Here is a 17,505-nt window from a genome sequence, read left to right on the forward strand (position 1 = left end):
CAATACTGTTAGTCACGTTTGCACACCTGAATGAAGTCATGTATTACACAGTGGGAGAAATAAGTATTGAACGCATCAAGGTTTTTTGGTATACTGCTTTTTTTCTGAAGTGTGTTCAATACTTTTTCCCTGTGTCATTCCTCTTTATTACACATATTTATGGCCTTTAATGTTGTGAATTTTTTATATTTGTGGATTTCTTGGGTTAATACCAATGTCTGGTGAGAATTTCACACGAATAGTCTCATTGGTAATACAGTAATCCCTCCTCCATCGCGGGGGTTGCGTTCCAGAACCCCCAGCGAAAGGTAAAAATCTGCGAAGTAGAAACCATATGTTCATATGGTTATTTTTATATATTTTAAGCCCTTATAAACTCTCCCACACTATTATAAACATTTCACGCACAATTATACAGCATAAACCCTTTGTATTCTCTTAGATATTAGGTAAGATTCGTTGAAATTATGTATGTAAACACAGTTTATATACAGTAAAACCTAAATATTATTTTAAAGATATCAAGCGTCTCCGATATCACATATGTTACAGCCATTACGACAGGCAGGCCACCAGCAATAAATACGTACAATGCAAGAAAAATTGTATACAGTAAAATGTGTGTACAGTGACACTAAACTATGTACATGTAATAAGTACTGTACGTAGATAATTAATTATCGTTACTCACCAACAATTTCACGACGACTTGTCCGATAACGATGAGTTTAATTTTACTGCACAACAAAGGATAGCGTTACAGCTCTTCTAAAGGAGCCTCTTCAGGCGACTGTTTAGCACCGCCGTTGTTCTTCTTCCATCACTCTTCAGTCCAAATCCCTAAAGCAGATTCCATCCAGACTACTGCCTCATCACGTCCACTTGCAACTTGTTTTGCGCCCTGGTTAAAGGACACTGCAGCCGTAGATCTTATATGCTTTTCCTCCTTTTTAAATAAAAAGAATCATGGACTCATTGATGCTGTAATGGTGTCCTGCAGTGGTGTAGCTGTTCCCTTCCTTCAACATATCTAAAACTTTTACCTTTTCTGCAATCAGCATCTTCTGTTGGCGCTTGGACACGGCCCCTGAAGCAGTAGCACGTTAATGCTGAATGATTGAGATGAGACTTCCTGGTTAATGCAGCACTCCGTTGCTGAGCCAATCAGCAGCACACAGGAACTTAACTGCGTGCTCTGATTGGGTAGCTTCTCAGCCATCCGCCAATAGCATCTCTTGTATGAAATCAACTGGGCAAACCAACTGAGGAAGCAAGTATCAGAAGTAAAAAGACCCATTGTCCGCAGAAACCCGCGAAGCAGCGAAAAATTTGCGTTATATATTTAGATATGCTTACATATAAAATCTGCGATAGAGTGAAGCCACGACAGTTGAAGCGCGATATAGCGAGGGATTACTGTATAATTATTGAAAAAAAATATTGATATGTTCCATACTTATTTCCCCCGCTGTAAAAAGCTACACCACCTCTAACAGACCAGGTAAATAAACTGGGATGTGGAACCCTTTCTAGTCAGTCCTCGTACATTTTGTATGGTCTGATGACACACACAAGGAGAACTTCTAAATCCAGTGTTTCCACACTTATTTTGTGATGCAAGCATGGAAGGAACGGTGAGGTTATAATCCGGCGGAGAGCAAACGGGAGAAAGCTTGAGATTGAGATACTGCACAGACTAAAAACAGTGTCTTAAGTTTCCTGGATTCAGAACACAATACTGCAAGTACAAAAAAACAATGTTTATAATCCTATTAGCTATGTAAGCCCGTGCTGCTTCTAGATACCGTGGATTCTGGCACTTCAATCAATCGATCGCATCGGTTGTGCATTAGAGGTTAAGCGAGGTTCTTTTTCATCAGTGGTTTCGTTTTGTGGACGTGCTCACCTCCGTTGTCTTATCAGCGGCTAAACAAGTTTCTCTCTTTGGAGGTTTCGTTTTGCAGATGTGCTCGCCTTGCTTGTGTATTAGCGGCTAAGTGAGTTTCTTTTTTCTCTGCAGTTTCACTTTGGTGACTGAGTCGCTTTCTTTGAGCTTCATGCTGTAACCTCGCAGTTCCGGGCCAGACAGACAGACACACACACACTTCCACACGTAGACGTTTACATACAAGATACTCATAGCAGCTGTCAACTTCTGAGCTCTTGCTGATTCAACACTTGTACTCATTGCTCGCTTGGCTTGCTGTGAAGGATGCTTTTATATGCATACAGGTAGATTGTTGGTGTGCAGAGCAGTACGCTAGTCTCTCTTTTACTCAGTTTAAAATAAAATTACAGGAGTATTCAAAACATTGCATCTAAAATTAAAGCCCTTGATCTCTTAAGTTTTCCCTCTCCTTTTCCATTTCTAGTGGTGCTGTGACAGGGTTGTGCTTCTCTGACTAGAAGTGTCCAGGACCCCATGCTTTTCACATTTTTTAAGTAACTTAAATTTTCTTATTAAAGAGTAATGTTAATCTATACTTAATGTGGTTGCATTCAAAACCCCTGTATTCTTCTGACTTAATAAAAGGGCAATGGTGTTGGCATTTCAGGTAGCGATTTAAGGGAAGTATATTGTGTGTTTGGGCGGCACGGTGGCGCAGTGGTAGCGCTACTGCCTCGCAGTTAGGAGACCCGGGTTCGCTTCATGGGTCCTCCCTGCATGGAGTTTGCATGTTCTCCCCGTGTCTGCGTGGGTTTCCTCCAGGCGCTCCGGTTTCCTCCCACAGTCCAAAGACATGCAGGTTAGGTGGATTGGCGATTCTAAATTGGCCCTAGTGTGTGCTTGGTGTGTGGGTGTGTTTGTGTGTGTCCTGCGATGGGTTGGCACCCTGCCCAGGATTGTTTCCTGCCTTGTGCCCTGTGTTGGCTGGGATTGGCTCCAGCCGACCCCCGTGACCCTGTATTCGGATTCAGCGGGTTAGAAAATGGATGGATGGATGGATATTGTGTGTTTTGATTCCTGGATCATAAATGAATCTTGCACTTGGGTATTAAATATTCTTTCCTCATGTGGATTACCCTTAGAGTGTGTTTTGTCTTGGTAGACTAATATGCTGCTCTACTTTCCCCTTTGTATTATTAAGATGTAGCCTCTGTCAGAACGCCTCAAATCCCACAGACTTACCACTGTTTATAAGGTATTATAGTATATAGCTTCTTCCCACCTTCCCTTCTATATCTATAACCTCAGGCAATTAGGTGTAGTAAAAGGCAAGCAGGAGTTAAATTACAATTTAAACAATGTATTATTGGTAATATTCATAAATAATAACTATGCAAAGTACATTTGAATATTGGCAACCACACAACCTGATTAAATGGTGATGTGTAGTTTCAGGCGGCACACAGACTTGTTAGTTAATTAAAATGTCTTTAGTTAAAGCATCATTGGTGCTCAGCTTTCTTCAGAACAGGCTGCATGCCTGTCTCAATATGGCTACCGAGTTGTGTTCTCCATTGTGTCGTCCTTTCAGTTCATCGGTTTGGTATGCGAGAGATGCTCCTTCATCAGATGTTAGTAAGAGAGAGAGTGTGAGGTTAAGCAAGTAAATGTATAGGTTCTCTGTCCAACCCCTAGAGCCGATAGATAGATACTTTATTAATCCCAAGGGGAAATTCACAAATACAGTACAATAGGATGTCATGGTACTTAAAAGCTTTTGATCCAAGCCAATTCCAAACAGCCATACTTCAGACCAATGGGGGAATAGAACATCTTAACACCTGCCACCCCCACCAAGGCCCCCCACCCCCAAGACCATATGTTAAGGTAAGGCTTGGCAGTTAGGCAGCCTGGCTTTCTTGCGGGGGCTGAAAGACTTTAGCGCAGAAACACTCGCCAAACTGGTTTAAGGCACTCCCCCGTCCAATTCCCCCCCCCCCCCCAATTCTGTTGAATTCAAAGAGACCCGTTTGTTGTAAACATAATTGCTTCTCACATAATGTAACACTAATATTACATTGCTTTGCCTAAGTTACAAATAAAGACATGCAAAATATTTATCAACTTGTATGCAAAATCTCCCATCACAACAGAGTGATAAATATTTGTAAGTGTAGCCCTGTGTTACACAAGTCACTTCTTAAAAGTTTGGTTTCATGGTAGATGAGTACACATAGGTATAAACTAAAAGCTGGTAGATAGATAGATAGATATATAGATAGATACTTTATTAATCCCAAGGGGAAATTCACAATTGGTGTACTCAGTCCTTGCATTAATGGGTCTTACCTACTTTGATCAAACTTACCCCAAGCCACTGTTTAAATTTCCTTTTTACTGTATTCCCTTTTGAACAATTTGAAATGTATAGATTATTTAAATGCAATCCAACATGTTGTCTATATTGCACTGCAAATACATATGCATTTGCTGCATATGATTTTGGCACATTTTTATTGTGTCATAATTAAAAACATATCAACCACAATTCTCATGTCAGTTTAAAATGCAATACAAGAGCGGTTTGTATTTTAATTCATGTCCATAGATTGCATGTGGTAACTAAAAGCAAACATATTGCATTTCACTTATCGACCGCTCTTGAGTGTATTGTGTTTCGATTCAAGATCCAGTTTGTCCTTTTCTCTCTTCTTTTCGCACCTTTGTGTGAAATCTTGAGTTTCTTGGCAATCTGTAAAATTGCATAACCATCATTTTGCAAAACAAAAAAAAAGACATGTTTCTTGAGAATGCTGTTTAATTTTGGCCATTTTTGAACCCAAACATGAACAACCCAAGAGAACAGAATAACAGATTTCAAAGTCAAAGTGAACTTTATTGTCACCTCAACCATATACAAGTATACATCCATCCATCCATTTTCCAACCCACTGAATCCGAACACAGGGTCACGGGGGTCTGCTGGAGCCAATCCCAGCCAACACAGGGCACAAGGCAGGAACCAATCCCGGGCAGGGTGCCAACCCACCGCAGTACAAGTATACAGATAGACGAAATTGTGAAGCTCAGGGTCCACAATGTAACAACATGACGTGCAAATAATAATTTAAAAATAGAATTAAAATTTAAATTAAAACACAAACAAGACGAGACATTGTGCAAAGACAAGACAAAGAAGTAGCAGCAATATTGATGTGTAAGATATGTAATAAATAAATAATAGATATAGATAATACAGAAATTATCAGTGTATGCTAATAGTTGTTTAAGACGTGTAAACAATGACAGGTCAGAATGTTTCACAGCAGAAGGATGACAAGAGTGTCAAAATACTTAAAGGTCAGTAGGAGATTTTTTTCAGTTCTTCTCTACCTGCACACTCGTCTTTGCAGGACAGCGGCTCACATGTATAAAAGTTCTGCTTTTAGAGGAGGTTGAGGACGTGTGGAAGGTCTCAGGGGGCAGCCTGCTGTTAAGGAGTCTTAACAGCTTGGGGATAAAAACTCTCCTGCAGCCTGGCAGAATAGGCTCTGATGCTGCAGTATCTTCTCTTGGATGGCAGAAGTGTGAAAAGTCCATGTGAGGGGTGTAAGGGGTCCTGCACAATGCTGCAGACCTTGAGGACACTGGGTTTGTAAAATATGTCCAGCAGTGAAGGGAGAGGCACCCTAATAATGTTCTCTGCTGTCTTCACTATCCTTTGGATATGTTGCAGTTGCCATACCAGACAGTGATGCAGCTGGACAGAACACTCTCAATGGTGCCTCTGTAGAACATGGTGAGGATGGAAGGGGGAAGACTTGCTCGCTTCAGTCACCTCAGGAAGTGTAGTCTCTGCTGGGCTTTCTTGTTTAGTGATGAGGTGTTATGTGTCCACGTAAGTTCCTCAGTTATGTGCACACCGAGGAACTTGGTACTCCTAACAGTCTCCACATCTAAACCGTTGATGCTGAGTGGGATGTGGGCAGGACGTGATTTTCTGAAGTCCACAGTTATCTCTTTTGTTGACATTGAGAGATAGATTGTTGTCTTCACACCATGCAGACGGCCATTCCACCTCATCTCTGTATGCTGTTTCATCATCCCTGCTGATCAGTCCCAGCACCATCATATCATCCGCAAACCTGATGATGTGGTTGGTGTTGTGCGTGGCTGTTCAGTCGTGAGTCAGCAGTGGACTAAGCACGCAGCCCTTCAGTGGTGCTAATGCAAATACAAAGGTTTCTCTAATAACCAATTACCATTTAAAGTGTCTAATTAAGGGTAAATCGAGGCATGTGAGCATTAGATCACTGAAAGAGTGGTTACAGAAAATGAGGCATTGCAGTCATGTGAGTATTAAATTAAAAAGCAAGCAGTAATAGCCATTAGCTACACTAGTACTATCTTGTTTGCATTTTTACATCAATTTAACTATATCTTGATAAAAAAAATGCATCAAGTTTGAACATTTCTGGGATTATCCAGACTTTTTACTGGTATTATAAATGGACATCTTCTGCTATGAACATTGAGCATGGAGTTATGGTGCTAACAGCAAACTGCTGGGGTGAAGAGTGACCAGAGACAAAGTGGAGGATCTGGAGTGTAAGGAAGCTTGAACATTGTTGCAGTCCATAACCTTTAGTTAGCTTTTTGACGTCACCTATCGATGTGCAGTAGTATTGTGAAGTAAAACTCCAGGCACCACTTTCAGTGTCGAGGACAGCTGCGCCGAGATTTCATTCTTTGATCATTCAAGAAAAGACATTTTGAACAAGTCCAAAAAACAAAAAAAAAAACGGAGCTTTTAACCAGTGGCTCCACTCAGATTTCTGTGTTGCCTTGTGCACTTTATTGTGTTTACAACACTTCAAGTCTCAGATTCTATCACTGGCCTTGGTGTTATAAAAATCACATCCACAAAGACACCATTAGCGTTTTTTCTTTTTTTTTCTTCTTCAAATAAAGAATTGTAAGAATGTGGAGCAAGCTATGGAGTTATGGCAGTTGAAGCCAAATCCTCGACAATTTTTAATGAGCATATGGATCTCACAGACTAAATGGTCTCCTCTCGTCTGTCAAACCTCTTTTGTTCTTATGCTAGATAGATAGATAGATAGATAGATAGATAGATAGATAGATAGATAGATAGATAGATAAATACTTTATTAATCCCATGGGGAAATTCTCATTCTTCAGCAGCAGCATACTGATAAAGACAATATTAAATTAAAGATTGATAACAATGCAGGTATAACAGACAATAACTTTGTATAATGTTAACGTTTACCCCCCCGGGTGGAATAGATGAGTCGCATAGTGTGGGGGAGGAACGATCTCCTCAGTCTGTCAGTGGAGCAGGATGGTGACAGCAGTCTGTCGCTGAAGCTGCTCTTCTGTCTGGAGATGATCCTGTTTAGTGGATGTGGTGGATTCTCCATGATTGATAGGAGTCTGCTCAGCGCCCGTCGCTCTGCCACAGATGTCAAACTGTCCAGCTCCATACCTACAATAGAGCCTGCCTTCCTCACCAGTTTGTCCAGGCGTGAGGCGTCTTTCCTCTTAATGCTGCCTCCCCAGCACACCACCACGTAGAAGAGGGCGCTCGCTACAACCGTCTGATAGAACATCTGCAGCATCTTATTGTAGATGTTGAAGGACACCAGTCTTCTAAGGAAGTATAGTCGGCTCTGTCCTCTCTTACACAGCGCATCAGTATTGGCAGTCTAGTCCAATTTATCATCCAGCTGCACTCCCAGGTATTTATAGGTCTGCACCCTCTGTACACAGTCATGTCTGATGATCACAGGGTCCATGAGGGGTCTGGGCCTCCTAAAATCCACCACCAGCTCTTTGGTTTTGCTGGTGTTCAGGTGTAGGTGGTTTGAGTCGCACCATTTAACAAAGTCATTGATGAGGTTCCTATACTCCTCCTCCTGCCCACTCCTGATGCAGCACACGATAGCAGTGTCGTCAGTGAACTTTTGCACGTGGCAGGACTCCGAGTTGTGTTGGAAGTCTGATGTATATAGGCTGAACAGGACCGGAGAAAGTACAGTCCCCTGCGGCGCTCCTGTGTTGCTGACCACAATGTCAGATGTGCAGTTCCCAAGACGCACATACTGAGGTCTGTTTGTAAGATAGTCCACAATCCATGTCACCAGGTATGAATCTACTCCCATCTCTGTCAGCTTGTCCCTAAGGAGCAGAGGTTGGATGGTGTTGAAGGCGCTAGAAAAGTCCAGAAACATAATTCGTACAGCACCACTGTTTATAAATAAATTTTGTAAATATTTGTAAATATTGTTTGTAAATATTGACACATTTACAGTTCCTGAACCACCCTCTTGCTCTTGTGCCATTTTAGATCGTGTTTCCTTTTAGTTCCATGCTTCTTGTCCTCATTTGACAGCTGCGTTTGTCACTTGCAGAATATTGTGCCTGTGTTAGTTGTTTATGCTTAGTAAGCCACCTGGAAAATTAAATTATTTCAGTCATTACACTGTGTATCTTGCCTTAAAGGAAAACCATACATTCCATGAAAACAACACAAGATCCATATATCAATGTCTAAAATGTTTGTGTAGTATCATATAGCTGAATAAAATTAAGTACCAGTAGAACAAAAGGAATGGGTCAGCATAACATCTCATTTTTGAGGTTCATAACCGCTTAGGTTTCCAAGTGTAGACCTGATCTTCACCTTTAGATTTCACTGTCCTCCATGCTGTTTCTCTCCACGTTCATGTTTTTTCCATTGCTGCAGCAAAGTTTGGGGGCACACAGAGTCTGGCAGGGGAGCTCACAAAGGTTAAAGCCGGACTCGGAGTGAATGCTGGCAAATTCAGGCTGGATTGTGGTCGCATGGATGCCTGCATCATGGAAGAGTTTTTTTATTTGCTTTGCTACATTCATGTAGGAAGAGGGATCACGGCATTTGATATGAGCAGTGGCGATGATGCGACTTCCAGCAAGCTGCCAGACATGAAGTTCATGAACTGCCAAAACCCCATCCAAAGTACGCAGCTTTTCATTTATCTGATGCATGTCTATCTTCATTGGCACAGTCTGCAACAAGATGAGTGCAGACTCTATCAACAGAGGAGACGTAGTGTACAGCAAGATACTCACCACGATGACAGTGAGACTTGGGTCCAAGTAGAGGACCCAACAGGGCCCAGCTGTGGACACAATGTGGGTGAGATTGACTTGGGCACTGCATGGGCTGTTCACGCAAGGATTGATACAAGGTTCATCGTCAGGACAAGGGTTCCACACAAAATAGAAGATCAGAGCGTTTACCACAACAACGCAAGAGCTCAAGGCATCCGCAAGGAGATGGAGGAAGACACCCTTAATGTTCAGCTGCGATGACGATTCCTCTAGCTCGTTGGAGGGAGCACTGGTGACATTTATCTGGACATCCATACGGTTGTGGTGAAGGACATCTGCAAGGCATTTTGACAGAAAAGAGACAGAAGAGATAGAGCAATTGAAAGGCTAATTTCATCTTAATCTATTTTTTAAAAAGACTGTCAGATTCTTCAAAATATACACTATTTATATGGAACAATTCTCATGTGCGGATTCAGTCCGCTTCCTTTTGAAAAGAAACCTAACTCTTCTTCACATTCAGTTTACTGCATCACGTACCAGGGCCCCAATGGCCATTACGATAAAAAGGTTTGTATCAGTTGCTTGGAATTGAATGGTTACTATCTGTTAATTTTTTAAACCTGCTTATCCCAATACAAGTTCACGGAATGAGTTGCATCTTCCATCCAAAATGCTTACAGTACTGTTCAAAAGTCTGGACACGCCAAGAAATTTTCATGTTTTTGATACCATCAAGCTTATCTATATAATAAAAGCCCAGCGCGGCGTCCGGGTTCCTTTTGGCTGTATAGCCGCCCCCGTAGAAAAGCCCCAGTCCTTCCCCTCTCAGAATTCCTGCTTACCCCCCTCCGTTCTTTCCCCTTTGTGCACGTGAGTATTTCGAGCCCCGCGTCGGAGTCGGATGGTTCCCCTGGTCACCAATTCGTGTGTTTCAAGCCGCGATTTTCTATTTTCTCCTTTCCGGCCCACTATGCCTTTCCGTCTTCAGATACCCATGTGCACTTGTACGGAGGAGACCTTACGGAACAATGCCGAAACGAAAGGCAACTGAACCTGCTGCTGCGAGAGAGGACACATTACAGCGTCATCACGAAGCAAAGAGGCAAAGGCGTGCCAGTCGCTCGCAAGAAACGGACAGTCAGCATTCACACAGATTAGCTCAACGACGCGTCTCTGCTGCACAAAAAAGGCAACTGAAACCCCTACAGAGACAGAAGACAGATTACGCCGTGATCGCGAAAGAAAGAGGCAAAAGCGTGCCAATGAGACACCCGACGAGAGGTCCTTACGATTGCAAAACAACCGTAATAGACAAACTCCTACAGAGAGAGAGAGGACACATTACGCATGACCACTTACTTGAAGCAAACATAATCACTGGTAAACACTGTGGTCAACACGTCTTCATCCCCACGATAGGTCTCGATTCTATGGATGACTCTGACCTGCCTTTTGACATGCACAGAAGGCAATTCCCATTCCGATTGGCATACGCTATTACAATAAATAAGGCGCAGGGTCAAACACTACATCTTGTAGGTATATTCCTACCGGAGCCTGTCTTCACACATGGCCAGCTCTATGTCACCTTCTCCAGAGGAAAACGTTTTCCAAAAGTGAAAGTCAAAATATTGCCTTGCAAAAGTCAAGGGAAATTATTACAAGATACTAATAAATACTTCACACAGAACATTGTTTACCAAGAAGTACTTGACTCTGTCCACTCGAATGCCACGGGATTGTGTGACTCCACAGATATTACTATGTGCAATGAAGGTGACGGACGCGATGACACAGTGCTGCATGTCACTGACGAAGTTAATGAAGACCACTCAAATGACCTACATCGCTTTGCTCTTCAGAATGAAGTACCACTACATGCCCCCTCGACAAGCACAGGACGTCCTCAACGGTATGATCCTCCTCTTCCTTACAACCATTTACACAACGTATACGATTCTGATTAGTCTGCGTCCCACACTTCGTGAATCATGGGTTTTGTTTTGAAATTTTGTTTCCCATGCAAAAATCAAATGCAGTGCGATGAAGGACCCAGTTCACGACTGGCAGCCGCGTTTAAACAGGGAGTCCTTCAACTGTGGTCATCCAACGCGCAGCGTAGCGCGCGCCAAGTCCAGTGCAGGATTTACATATAAGCTACACAAGCTATAGCTTAGGGCCCCCGCCTTCTTGGGGGCCCCCAAAACAAATTGTCCGAGTGAGCAATTGTCATATATACTTAAATATACTACAGCATTATTTGTCCCAATCAGGCCCGGCCTTAGGCATAGGCGAAGTAGGCGACCGCCTAGGGCCCCGGCGTCTGGGGGGCCCCGGATCGACTCCTTGGTCTAATTTTCACGCATTTCACAGAGCTTCCAGGGGGGCTCTGCCCCCCTCAGGGGGCCCCTGGACCCCCCTTTCGCCTAGGGCCCCATAATACCTAAGACCGGGCCTGGCCAAGTCGCTAGTTTAATAATAAAGCTGTAACATTACTAGTGCTACTAATAATTATTTCTGCTTGAAATGACTGATTTGAATTTATTATTCACATAGGATTGCAAAGCCCCACTTTCAGCAGCCATTCCTAACGATCAACTCCCTTAACTTATCCCGACAGGATTAGGTTAGTATGTTTCAAATCTACGTTATTTCTTCACGGATATGGTATACTGTATATATGCATCTGCCGCACAATATTTCTATACATTTTTAAAAATATATAGCCTATCCTAGTATTTCATAATGGAAGCTGTTGGGCACGGGGTACCACTGGCAAATAAAAGCCTACAAACGTACAGAATATGCCCACTTTGTAGTGGTAAAAGTTTCAATATAAGAAAACATGGCTTCTAGGTTTCTGACGCATGCTTGTGATCTGGCGATAATCTTTTTATCGCATATTCCTGGTATTATTTTCCTTGAGTAAGGATGCATTTTCTACAGTTAGGTCCATAAATATTTGGGCAGAGACAACGTTTTTCTAATTTTGGTTCTGTACATTACCACAATGAATTTTAAATGAAACAACTCAGATGCAGTTGAAGTGCAGACTTTCAGCTTTAATTCAGTGGGGTGAACAAAACGATTGCATAAAAATGTGAGGCAACTAAAGCATTTTTTGAACACAATCCCTTCATTTCAGGGGCTCAAAAGTAATTGGACAATTGACTCAAAGGCTATTTCATGGAGAGGTGTGTGCAAGTCCGTCGTTATGTCATTATCAGTTAAGCAGATAAAAGGTCTGGAGTTGATTTGAGGTGTGGTGCTTGCATGTGGAAGATTTTGCTGTGAACAGACAACATGCGGTCAAAGGAGCTCTCCATGCAGGTGAAAGAAGCCATCCTTAAGCTGCGAAAACAGAAAAAACCCATCCGAGAAATTGCTAAAATATTAAGAGTGGCAAAATCTACAGTTTGGTACATCCTGAGAAAGAAAGCAAGCACTGGTGAACTCAGCAACGCAAAAAGACCTGGACGTCCACGGAAGACAACAGTAATGGATGATTGCAGAATCATTTCCACGGTGAAGAGAAACCCCTTCACAACAGCCAACCAAGTGAACAACACTCTCCAGGGGGTAGGCGGGCGTATCGATATCCAAGTCTACCATAAAGAGAAGACTGCATGAAAGTAAATACAGAGGGTGCACTGCAAGGTGCAAGCCACTCATAAGCCTCAAGAATAGAAAGGCTAGATTGGACTTTGCTAAAGAACATCTAAAAAAGCCAGCACAGTTCTGGAAAAACATTCATTGGACAGATGAAACCAAGATCAACCTCTACCAGAATGATGGCAAGAAAAAAGTATGGAGAAGGCGTGGAACAGCTCATTATCCAAAGCATAGCACATCATCTGTAAAACACGGTGGAGGCAGTGTGATGGCTTGGGCGTGCATGGCTGCCAGTGGCACTGGGACACTAGTGTTTATTGATGATGTGACACAGGACAGAAGCAGCCGAATGAATTCTGAGGTGTTCAGAGACATACTGTCTGCTCAAATCCAGCTAAATACAGTCAAATTGATTGGGCGGCGTTTCATGATACAGATGGACAATGACCCAAAACATACAGCCAAAGCAACCCAGGAGTTTATTAAAGCAAAGAAGTGGAAAATTCTTGAATGGCCAAGTCAGTCACCTGATCTTAACCCAACTGAGCAGGCATTTCACTTGTTGAAGACTAAACTTCAGACAGAAAGGCCCACAAACAAACAGCAACTGAAAGCCGCTGCAGAAAAGGCCTGGCAGAGCATTAAAAAGGAGGAAACCCAGCATCTGGTGATGTCCAGGAGTTCAAGACTTCAGGCTGTCATTGCCAGCAAAGGGTTTTCAACCAAGTATTAGAAATGAACATTTCATTTCCAGTTATTTAATTTGTCCAATTACTTTTGAGCCCCTGAAATAAAGGGATTGTGTTCAAAAAATACTTTAGTTGCCTCACATTTTTATGCAATTGTTTTGTTCACCCCACTGAATGAAAGCTGAAAGTCTGCACTTCAACTGCATCTGAGTTGTTTCATTTAAAATTCATTGTGGTAATGTACAGAACCAAAATTAGAAAACAGTTGTCTCTGTCCAAATATTTATGGACCTAACTGTATTTCCTTGTGTGGTAGCAGTAGCCTTTGCAGGAGGATATCTCACATAAATACTGAAGTAAATCAACACGATACAAAGCAACTGGCAGGAAAGGTTTACTTTGATTTTGTCTTTCGAGAGTAAACCGTGGGTGGGGGGGGCGAAAGGTTATTGCGGAGGACACCAACATTGAGGTAGCATGCACAGCTGGTCCATCCCATCCATCTATCCATTAACCAATCTGCTATATCCTATCTACAGGGTCACGGGGGTCTGCTGGAGCCAATCCCAGCCAACACAGGGCGCAAGGCAGGAAACAAACCCCAGGGTAGGGCGCCAGCCCACTGCAGACAGCTGGTCTGAATCTTATAATATTGGTGTTTTTTTTCCTTTGAAAAATTACTTATATAAACTATTTCACAAAGTGTGTGTTATCTCAGGATGTGGAATCAGTGCTCAATAAGTTTCTAAGCTTCATAATTTGACATATTCAGTAAGTTTTTGGGTTTTGTTTCCCAGTGATGCCCAGTGATATGTGACTTCCATTATAAAATGCCACGACGGGTTCTGTGTGTTTTAAAATTTATAGAAAATGCTTAACTTTAGAACACAATTTCACGTTGGCAGATGCATACATACCATGCTTATGAAGAAATAAGTTTGACTTGAAAAATACCGAACCTTTAACTAGTTGTTTTAAAAGCTAACAGGTTATTGAATTCAATTTTTTTTCATTCATTCATTCATTCATTCATCGTCTAGCCCGGGATATCCTAACACAGGGTCACAAGGGTCTGCTGGAGCCAATCCCAGACAGCACACGGCACAAGGCAGGAACAAGCCCTGGGGAGGGCGCCAGCCCACCGCAGGGCACACACACCAAGCACACTCACTAGGGACAATTTGTAGGATCACCAATTCACCTTAATTTTTTTCAATGTTCCAGACGAGATTGCGTTGCTTTGGACATGGGCAGAGGAGAGATGCTGGGTATAATGGGAGAAGGATGCTAAGGATAGAGCTGCCAGGGAAGAGGAAAAGAGGAAGGCCTAAGAGAAGGTTTATGGATGTGGTGAGAAAGGACATGCAGGTGATGAGTGTGACAGAGCAAGATGAAGAGGACAGGAAGATATGGAAGAAGATGATCCGCTGTGGCGACCCTAACGGGAGCAGCCAAAAGAAGAAGAAGTTCCAAAAGGGAAATGTGGGTTGTCTTCAGATTTTACAGAGAAAACATGACATTACATTAAAAAGACATCATAAAGCAGGGGTGTCGAACTCCAGTCCTGGAAGGCCGCAGTGGCTGCAGGTTTTTATTCTAACCATCTTCTTAATTAGTGACCAATTTTTGCTGCTAATTACTTCTTTTAATTAACTTGACTCAGGCCCTTTAGTTTTTTTCCTTAATTGCCAGCCAAACAATAATGAGACAAAACAAGCCGCCACATCACACAATATCTGAAAATAAAGAAAGGTGATGGTCTCAGTAAGGTTAATATCTCAAAACACTTTGACGATGGTCTTATAAAAAACAGAAAATCAACAGTTTTGGAAATGTCTGCTGTTGCAGAACGAGAGCAGCAACAAGCCGTGGAATTAAATAACGGGTTTAATTAACAGCAAGCAAGCATTGGCTTCTCATTAAGAAACTGGTTGGAGTTTGAAGCCCCAGTTTAAGTTGGTCATCTGCTGGCTCTTTCACATCTCATATCTGTTTGGCTGTCATTTAATGAGGAAACGAATCAATTCAGAGGACTGAATCCTTCTAACATGGCGGTTAAAATAAAAGGGGAAAAAAGTAGCAGTGAAAACTGGTCACTGACTAGGAAAAGGGTTAGAATGAAAACCTGCAGCCACTGTGGCTCTCCAGGCCTGGAGTTTGACACCCGTGTCATAAAGAACACAGCCATCAAACATACACATAGTACCAACCAATACAGTCAAATATAGTAACAATCATAATACTTATGGGGAAAGATTACCTTGACGATATTACACCTAAAATTAATTAACAATTGGACTTGATTGATGGCTGATGCAAATGATAACTGTTCATCCCATAATTTAAGACTACGGATGTTTATTAATGTTGAACTTATTTAGAAGATCAATAGCAGTTGGGATGAAAAAGTATTTCAAATTTTTATCCTTGGAACCTTGAACAGGGGCGGCACGGTGGCGCAGTGGTAGCGCTGCTGCCTCGCAGTTAGGAGACCTGGGTTCGCTTCCCGGGTCCTCCCTGCGTGGAGTTTGCATGTTCTCCCCGTGTCTGCGTGGGTTTCCTCCCACAGTCCAAAGACATGCAGGTTAGGTGGATTGGCGATTCTAAATTGGCCCTAGTGTGTGCTTGGTGTGTGTGTGTGTCCTGCGGTGGGTTGGCACCCTGCCTGGGATTGGTTCCTGCCTTGTGCCCTGTGTTGGCTGGGATTGGCTCCAGCAGACCCCCGTGACCCTGTGTTCGGATTCAGCCGGTTGGAAAATGGATGGATGGATGATTGACTCTGCCTATTTAAGTAATCATATGCATCCTGCTACACAAAGCAAATTTATCATACGCTTTTTTCCTGATTGATGAATGAGAAAAGTGGTGACTTGTTGCATGTTCACCAGTATGTGCAAGTAAGAATTTCACTGTACTCTGTTCACATGACAATAATGACTCTACAAACCTTACAAACCCATCTTTCATTAAAATAATCCTGTACCATATACACTTTAAACATCAGAAGAACCAGGTTCTACATTTTCACCCCCACAATACAGACCTTCTTTTGCCATACCATTTATGACAGTTTCTTCTACGTTTGCCTTCTGAGTCTCAGTGGCTGGTGAATCACTCTTGCACTGCTGATCCTCCTTACTTAATCCTACCTCCTTGGTTCTCATATCCTTTTTGGTGGAGACTTGTTCATGGGTATGCTCATGCAACATTTTCATGCCCACAAGGCTAACAAACAGGCCAGCAACACCCACTCCAATCAACATAATTCGATTTTGGATTTCCCGTGGCTCCACAAAACGTTCAATTCCCTCAAGAATGATTGTGAAGCACAAGGCGGTTAGAAAGATTGAATTAACCAGTGCACCTATCACCTCAGCGCGAATCCAGCCAAAGGTATTCTTAGTAGTGTACTGAGTCTTCTCTGCAAAGGATAGGGCCACGAGTGCCACTACAAGAGCACAGACATCTGAGAGCATGTGGAAAGAGTCAGACAGCACTGCCAATGAGGACGTAATACGACTGATGACCACCTCCACCACAAAGAAGCTAAAAGTTAAGAACAGTAGAAAGTACAGCCTCACTTTTCTGGGCTCGCAGGCAAAAACTCTTCTCATTTGACACATGTTCAATCGCTTAAATACAAAGGATCAAGGCAAAGCAAGAGTCTACTTTAAAACAATATTTATGTACCATTGCAAGCAGAATACCAAATTTAATCTTGATGAAGCTTCTCAGAGTAAGGTCAAAGACTGGATGAATCAAATTATCCTGAAAGATTAGGCACTCCATTGTCCTCCGTCATTTAACATGTGTTGACTTGTGGATAGATTTTGCACCCACATACAGTAGTGTCTCCAAAGGAAAAGCCAAAATCAACATTCTGCCACATTTGTTACAACTGATACTTCTCTACTGCGGTGGGTTGGCACCCTGCCCGGGATTGGTTCCTGCCTTGTGCCCTGTGTTGGCTGGGATTGGCTCCAGCAGACCCCCGTGACCCTGTGTTCAGATTCAGCGGGTTGGAAAATGGATGGATACTTCTCTATGTCGACTTTTGACATGCTAGAGAATATGGAACATCACAGCTGGTCTTCACCGTGCAACACTGGCATCACTTCAATGCTGTTTCTTGAAATATCAACACTGCTTAACAATTGCCTGCTAGCATTACATTGTATATATCACTTTCTTTCATTA

The 17,505-nt window shown here is 42.5% G+C and overlaps 1 protein-coding gene across 1 annotated transcript; it reads right to left on the reverse strand.

Annotated features, from left to right (window-relative positions):
• Window positions 1–8,211: 8,211 nt before the first annotated feature.
• On the reverse strand, window positions 8,212–17,175 carry LOC114663479 (zinc transporter 1-like). Its single transcript, XM_051935559.1, has 2 exons — window positions 16,367–17,175; window positions 8,212–9,339 (listed from the first exon to the last, which is right to left on the reverse strand). The coding sequence occupies exons 1-2, from the start codon at window positions 16,929–16,931 to the stop codon at window positions 8,597–8,599; spliced, it is 1,308 nt and encodes a 435-aa protein (XP_051791519.1). The 5' UTR covers window positions 16,932–17,175; the 3' UTR covers window positions 8,212–8,596.
• Window positions 17,176–17,505: the final 330 nt, after the last annotated feature.

Source organism: Erpetoichthys calabaricus, chromosome 13 (genome assembly GCF_900747795.2).
Source record: "Erpetoichthys calabaricus chromosome 13, fErpCal1.3, whole genome shotgun sequence".
Classification (NCBI taxonomy): Eukaryota; Metazoa; Chordata; class Cladistia; order Polypteriformes; family Polypteridae; genus Erpetoichthys; species Erpetoichthys calabaricus.